This window comes from Phoca vitulina, unplaced genomic scaffold (assembly GCF_004348235.1).
Source record: "Phoca vitulina isolate PV1807 unplaced genomic scaffold, GSC_HSeal_1.0 scaffold106, whole genome shotgun sequence".
NCBI classification, from domain to species: domain Eukaryota; kingdom Metazoa; phylum Chordata; class Mammalia; order Carnivora; family Phocidae; genus Phoca; species Phoca vitulina.
The window spans coordinates 1,202,403-1,209,754 of NW_022589809.1; the positions used below are offsets into that span (position 1 = coordinate 1,202,403).

General features: G+C 36.4%; 1 protein-coding gene across 1 annotated transcript; it reads left to right on the forward strand.

The window, feature by feature from the left end:
• Positions 1-521, forward strand: LOC116627938 (transcription initiation factor IIA subunit 2-like). Its single transcript, XM_032397915.1, has one exon. The coding sequence runs from the start codon at positions 126-128 to the stop codon at positions 453-455; it is 330 nt and encodes a 109-aa protein (XP_032253806.1). The 5' UTR covers positions 1-125; the 3' UTR covers positions 456-521.
• The last annotated feature ends 6,831 nt before the right edge of the window (positions 522-7,352 follow it).

Below are 7,352 nucleotides of genomic sequence, written 5' to 3' on the forward strand. Positions count from 1 at the left end.
GAAGTAGGTGCTTCCTGCTGGGCAGCTAGCTCCTCCGCTTCTGTCCGCTCCGCGGCGGGAAGCGCCTTCCCCACAGGACATCAATGCAAGCCTGAATAAGAAAAACAATTTCTTCCTCCTAAGCCATGGCATATCAGTTATACAGAAATACCACTTTGGGAAACAGTCTCCAGGAGAGCCTTGATGAGCTCATACAGTCTCAACAGATCACCCCCCAACTTGCCCTTCAAGTTCTACTTCAGTTTGATAAAGCTATAAATTCAGCATTGGAGCAGAGGGTCAGGAACAGAGTCAATTTCAGGGGCTCTCTAAATACATACAGATTCTGCGATAACGTGTGGACTTTTGTATTGAATGATGTTGAATTCAGAGAGGTGACAGAACTTATTAAAGTGGATAAAGTGAAAATTGTAGCCTGTGATGGTAAAAATACTGGCTCCAATACTACAGAATGAATTGAAAAAAAAAAAAAAAGGCTTTTTTTAAATGCCATCTTCTGTTATTATTCATTGCTTTTTTGAAGAGAAGCATAGAAGTGACTTTTTTTTTTTAATTTATTCTGGCATCGCAGAAATGACTACACTGTGCTATATATACTATCAGAATTCCAACAGAAAGAAGCTTATAACTCTAGCCTCTTACATTACCTTTTCAGCATGAAGAAACAGAAGTTTTTTTTATTTTTTTTATTTTTTTATTTTTTTTTTAAAGATTTTATTTATTTATTTGAGACAGAGAGAATGAGAGAGAGAGAGAGAGCACATGAGACGGGGGAGGGTCAGAGGGAGAAGCAGGCTCCCTGCCGAGCAGGGAGCCCGATGTGGGACTCGATCCAGGGACTCCAGGATCATGACCTGAGCCGAAGGCAGTCGCTTAACCAACTGAGCCACCCAGGCGCCCCAGAAGTTTTTTTTAATAACAAACATTGTTGCCTTCCTAAGAACATTCTTGAATAAACTCATTTTAAAACTCAAAAAAAAAAAAAAAAAAAGAGAGAGAAGGCTACTTAAATCTCCAGCCGCTATTGTTCAAGTGTCTGTTTCTCCCTTTCATTCTGGCAGTTTCTGCTTCATGAGTTTTGAGGCTCTGTTGTCAGGTGCATATGTGTTTAAAATTGTCATATCTTTGCTATAAATTGAACTTTTATTATTATAAAATCTTCCTCTTTTTTATAGTAACATGTTGTTTTATACTGTATTTTCTATTATTTGATTATAAGCACTTCAGCTCTCTTATTAACCATAAGAGAATTTGCAGGGTGTATCATTTTTTAGCCTTTTGATTTTAATCTATTTTGTCTTAATTTAAAGTATGTCTCTTGTAAATGCAACTTTTATTTGTTTGTTTATTTTGCTTTTTTAGGTGAAAATCTCTGCCTTTTAATGGGAGTATTTGATGAACTCTCATTTAATATTATTTTAAATTGCTTTATACAGGTCTGTCATTTTGCTATTTATTTTCTATGTCCTATCTTTTGTGTTACTCTGTGCTCCTTTACCAGTTTCTTTTACATTAAATAAATATTTTCCAGTGGTCCATTTAAAAGGATTAAAATCCTTTCTTTTCTATTGGTGTTTCTTACTGGTTGCTTGTGTGGTTGCAATATGCATCTTAATTTATCACAATTTACATCAGATCAATACTTAATTCCAGCAAAATATGGAAGTTTTATTCATTTTAAGCCCACTTACTCTCCCTTCCTCCATGTGTATAGATAGATGATGGATAGATTGATAAATAGTAGATAGATGTGCATATGTGTTTATGCCCAATGATATAATGTTATCATTATTGCTTTATGTAATCTTAAGTATTTTAAAGAAGGTGAGAGAAAAAAAGAGAAACATAATCATAGAGACTTTTACATTAACCTACATATTTATCATTTTGAGTACTTTTTATTTTTCCTCTGGATTGCCATCACTGTCTGGTGTCGGTTCCTCTCTCCAGTATAGCTCCATTCCCCCCATCTATTCTGTGTGCTCTTGTTATTATATATGCTAAATCTTTATGTTATCATCCCCAGCAGTAGGATTTTTTTAAAGATTTTATTTATTTGAGAGAGTGAGTGAGCGAGAGAGAACACAAGCAGAGGGAGAAGCTGACTCCTTGCTGAGCAGGGATTCCGATGCGGGGCTCAATCCCAGGATCCCGAGATCATGACCTGAGCTGAAGGCAGATGCTTAACCTACCTGAGCCACCCAGGTGCCCCCCCCAGACGTAGGATTTTATAATTACTGTTTTATGTGGTTGTTTCCTAAATCAGTTAAGAGCAGATTTTATTGATGTTGTCTTTTATATCTACATATGTAATTATCTTCATGGTCCTTTTTATTTCTTCACGTAGATTTGAGTTTCTTTGGGGTAAATTTCTTTCAGCCTGAACAATGTCCTTTAGGATTCCTTGTAGGACAAGTCAGTTCAAAACAAATTCTCTCAGTGTTTGTATATCTGGGAATATAATTATTTCATCTTCATTTTGGAAGGACAGTATCTGTTTCCTGTTTATAATTTCTATCTTCCTACTAATGGTCTCTATTTTGATCATTTTCATCTATATGGATCATCATTATCATACTTTTAAATCATGTTATTTTTGTATTGAGATGCCTACTGATCTTTTAAGGGGGTATTTAAATTCCACTTAGTTAACATACAGTGTAATATTAGTTTCTGGTGCACAATATAGTGATTCAATATTGTACTTCCATATAACACCTGGTGCTCATCACAAGTGCCCTCCTTAATCTCCATTTAACCTGCGCCCCCACCCACCTCCCCCCTAGTAACCATCAGTGTGTTCCTTATACTTAAGAGTCTGTTTCTTGGTTTGACTCTCTCTCTCTCTTGTTTTCCCCTTTGCTCATTACTTTTGTTTCTTAAATTCCACATATGAGTGAAATCATATGAATGAAATCATGCTTACTAATTTTTTAAAATAGGACTAAAAACATACAACAAAATTTACCATCTTAACCTTTTTTTTTTAAATGATTTTTTTTTAAAGATTTTATTTATTTATTTGAGAGAGAGAGAGAATGAGAGACAGAGAGCATGAGAGGGAGGAGAATCAGAGGGAGAAGCAGACTCCCTGCCGAGCAGTGAGCCCGATGCGGGACTTGATCCCAGGACTCCAGGATCATGACCTGAGCCGAAGGCAGTCGCTTAACCAACTGAGCCACCCAGGTGCCCCCCATCTTAACCTTTTTTAAGTGGACAGTATAGTAGTATTAATTATATACACAGTAGAAATTTTTTTTCTGGTGAGATTGAATTCTATACCCATTGAACGACAACTTCCCTTTTCCCCTGTCCCTTCTGCTTCTGGCAGCTACCATTCAATTTTTTGTTTCTAAGAGTTTGACTACTTTAAGTACCTCACAAAAGTAGATTCGTGCGGTATTTATCTTTTTGTGTCTGACTTATTTCACCTAGGATAATGTCCTCAAGGCTCATCCATGTAGTAGTAGCAGGTGTCAGGATTTCCTTCTTTCAGTGGCTGATTAGGATTCCATCATATGTATAGACCACATTTGCTTTATCCATTCACCTGTCCATTGCCATCCAGGTTTTTTCTACCTCTTGGCTATTGTAAATAATGCTACAGTGAACATAGTTGGGCAAATACCCCTTTGAGGTCCGTTTTCAAATCTTTGGGATACATACCCAGAAGAGGAATTGCTAAATCATATGGTAATTCTATTTTTAATTTTTAAGGAACCTCTGTATTGTTTTACATCAGAACTGAGCCATTTCACATTTCCACAAACCATGCACAGGAGTTCTCATTTCTCCACATTCTTGCCAACACTCGTTCTTTTCCGGGTAGTGGTTGTTTGAATACAGCCATCCCCATGAGTGCGAGGTGATATCTCATTGTGGTTTTGACTTGCATTGCCCTGGTGATTAATAATGCTCTGCATCCTTTTATATGCTTGTTGACCTTCTGTATATCTTCTTTGGAGAAATGTCTATTCAAATCCTTTGCCCATTTTTAAAAAATTTTTGATGTAGTGTTTTTTTTTTTTTTTTTATGTTCAGTTAGCCACTGTATAGTACATCATTAGTTTTTGATGTAGTGTTCAATGATTCATCAGTTGCATATAACCCCCAGTGCTCATCATAACATGTGCCCTCCTTAGTACCCATCATCCTGTTGCCCCGTGCCCCCCACCCTCCTCCCCTCTGAAACCCTCAGTTTGTTTCCCGGGGTCCATAGTCTCTCATGGTTCGTCTCCCTTTCTGCTTTCTTCCCATTCAGATTTCCCTCCCTTCCCCTATGGTCTTCCGTGCTATTGCTATGTTCCACGTATGAGTGAAACCATATGATAATTGTCTTTCTCTGCTTGACTTACTCCACTTAGCATATTCCCCTCCAGTTCCATCCATGTCAATACAAATGGTGGGTATTCATCCTTTCTGATGGCTGAATAATATTCCATTGTATATCTGGACCACATCTTCTTTATCCATTCATCTGTTGAAGGGCACCTCAGCTTCTTCCACTGTTTGGCTTAAAGGGTCTATCCAACAAGAAAAATCTAACAATTGGAAACATCTATGCCCCCAACATGGGAGCAGCCAATGACATAAGCCAACTGTTAACCAAAATAAAGAGCCATATTGATAATAATACTTTAATAGTAGGAGACCTCAATACTCCACTCTCAGCAATAGACAGATCATCTAAGCAGAAGATCAACAAAGAAACAAGAGCTTTGAAGGACACACTGGACCAGATGGACCTCATAGATATATACAGAACATTCCACCCTAAAACAACAGAATACTCATTCTTCTTGAATGCACATCGAACTTTCTCCAGAATAGACCACATACTGGGTCACAAATCAGGTCTCCACCGAGAGAAAAAGATTGAGATTATTCCCTGCATGTTATCAGACCACAATGCCTTGGAACTGGAACACAATCACAAGAAAAAGATTGGAAGGAATTCAAACACTTGGAAACTAAAGAACATCCTGCTAAAGAATGATTGGGTCAACCAGGAAATTAAAGAAGAACTTAAACAATTCATGGAAACTAATAAGAATGAAAACATTTCAGTCCAAAACCTATGGGATACTGCAAAGGTGGTCCTAAGAGGGAAATACATAGCCACCCAAGCCTCTCTCAGAAAATTAGGAAAATCCCAAATGCACAAGCTAACCTTACACCTAAAGGAGCTGGAGAAAGAACAGCAAATAAAACCTAAACCAAGCAGGAGAAGAGAAATTTAAAGATTAGAGCAGAGATCAATGAAATAGAAACCAGAAAAACAGAACAGATCAATGAAACTAGAAGCTGGTTCTTTGAAAGAATTGATAAGATCGATAAACCACTGCCCATTTTAAAAATATGATTACTTATTATTTTGGGTGGGTTTTGGAGTTCTTTGTATATTCTGAATATTAACCCCTTATCAGATATATGGTTTGTAAATATTTTACCCCATTCCTTAGGTTGCCTTGTCACTCTGTTGCTTATTTCCTTTAATGTGTAGAAGTTTTAAATTTCGATATAGTCCCATTTGTCTATTTTTTGCTTTTGATGGCATACCCAAGAAATCATTGTCAAATCCATTGTCATGAAGCTTTTCCCTTATGTTTTATTCTAGGAGTTATACAGTTTAGGTCTTTGATCCATTTTGAGTTAATTTCTGTATTTGGTATAAAGTAAGAGTCTGACTTCATTCTTTTGCATGTGGATATCCAGTTTTCTCAGGACCATTTGTTGAAGAGAAAATACTTTCCCATTGACTACCTTGGCACGCTTGTCAGGGATTGTTTGGCTGTATACGCAAGAGTTTATTTCTGGGCTCTCTACCCTGTGCTTTTAGTCAATGACTTTATGCCAACACTGCACTTTATGCCAACATACCACATGCTTTGATTACTCTAGCTTTGTGGTATGATTTGAAATCAGGAAGTTGGAGCCCACCAGCTTTGTTCTTATTTTTCAAGATTGTTTGGGCTATTTGGGATTCTTTGAGGTTCCACATGAATTTTAGGATTTTTTTTCCTTCTGCAAAAACAAAAATGTTATTTTCACTGGAATTGAATATCCTTGAATCTGTAGATCACTTTGGGTAGAATGGACATTTTAACAGTATTAAATCTTCCAATCCATTATCATGGGATGTCTTTCCATTTATTTGGGTTTTCTTTAACTTTCAGCAATGTTTTGCAGTGTTTATAGTATAGAGGTCTTTCACCTAGGGGCACCTGGGTGGCTCAGTTCGTTAAGCATCTGCCTTCAGCTCAGGTCATGATCCCAAATCTTGGGATTGAGCCCCGCATCAGGCTCCCTGCTCAGGGGGAGTCTGCTTCTTCCTCTTCCTCTGCCCCTCCCTCTTGCTCGTGCTCTCTCTCTCTCAGATAACAAAATAAAAAAAAGAAGTCTTTCACCTACCTGGGTAAGTTTATTCCTAAATATTTTGTTCTTTTCAAAAAGAACTATTTTAAATTTTCATACTTTGAACCATCCTTGCACTGTGGGTATAAATCCAATTTAGTCATGGTGTATAATCCTTTTAATATGTTGTTGAATTCAGTGTCCTCATATTTTGTTGAGGATTTCTGCATCAACATTCATAAAGGATATTGGCCTATAGTTTTCCTTTCTTGTCATGTCTTTGTCTGGCTTTGGTAATAAGGCCATGTTGGCCTCATAAAATGAGTTTAAGAGGGTTCTCTCCTCTTTAATTTTTTGTAATATTTTGAGAAAGTTTGGGTTAATTTTTTTTTAAATGTTTGATGAAATCCTCCACTGAAGCCATTTAGACCTAACTTTTTTTTTGTTGGGAAGGTTTTGATTCCTGGTTAAATACCTTTATGAGTTAGAGGTGTACTCAGAATTTTTATTTCTAAATGATTCAGTCTTCCTAGGTTGTATGGTTGTAGGAATTTACACATTTCTTCTGGATTATCCAATTTATTGGCACTCATTGTTCACAATAGGCTCTTCTAATTCTTTTTATTCTTGTGGCATCATTTATAATGTTTTCCATTCCTCATTTTTGTTATTTGAGTCTTCTTTTTTCTCATTCTAGCATGTCTAGTTTGTCATTTTTGTTAATCTTTTCAAAAACTCTTAGTTTCAATGATTTTTCTATAATTTTCTATTCTGTTTCATTATTTTTTCCTCGAATGTGACCTTTCTTCTGTTAACTTTGAGTTAATTCATTCTTCTTTTTCTAGCTCCTTAAGGTCTACGTAGAGTTGGATTATTGATTTGAGATCTTTCTTTCTTCTTTCTTTCCTCTTTCTTTCTTTCTTTCTTTCTTTCTTTCTTTCTTTCTTTCTTTTTCTTTCTTTCTTTCTTTCTTTCTTTCTTTCTTTCTTTCTTTCTTT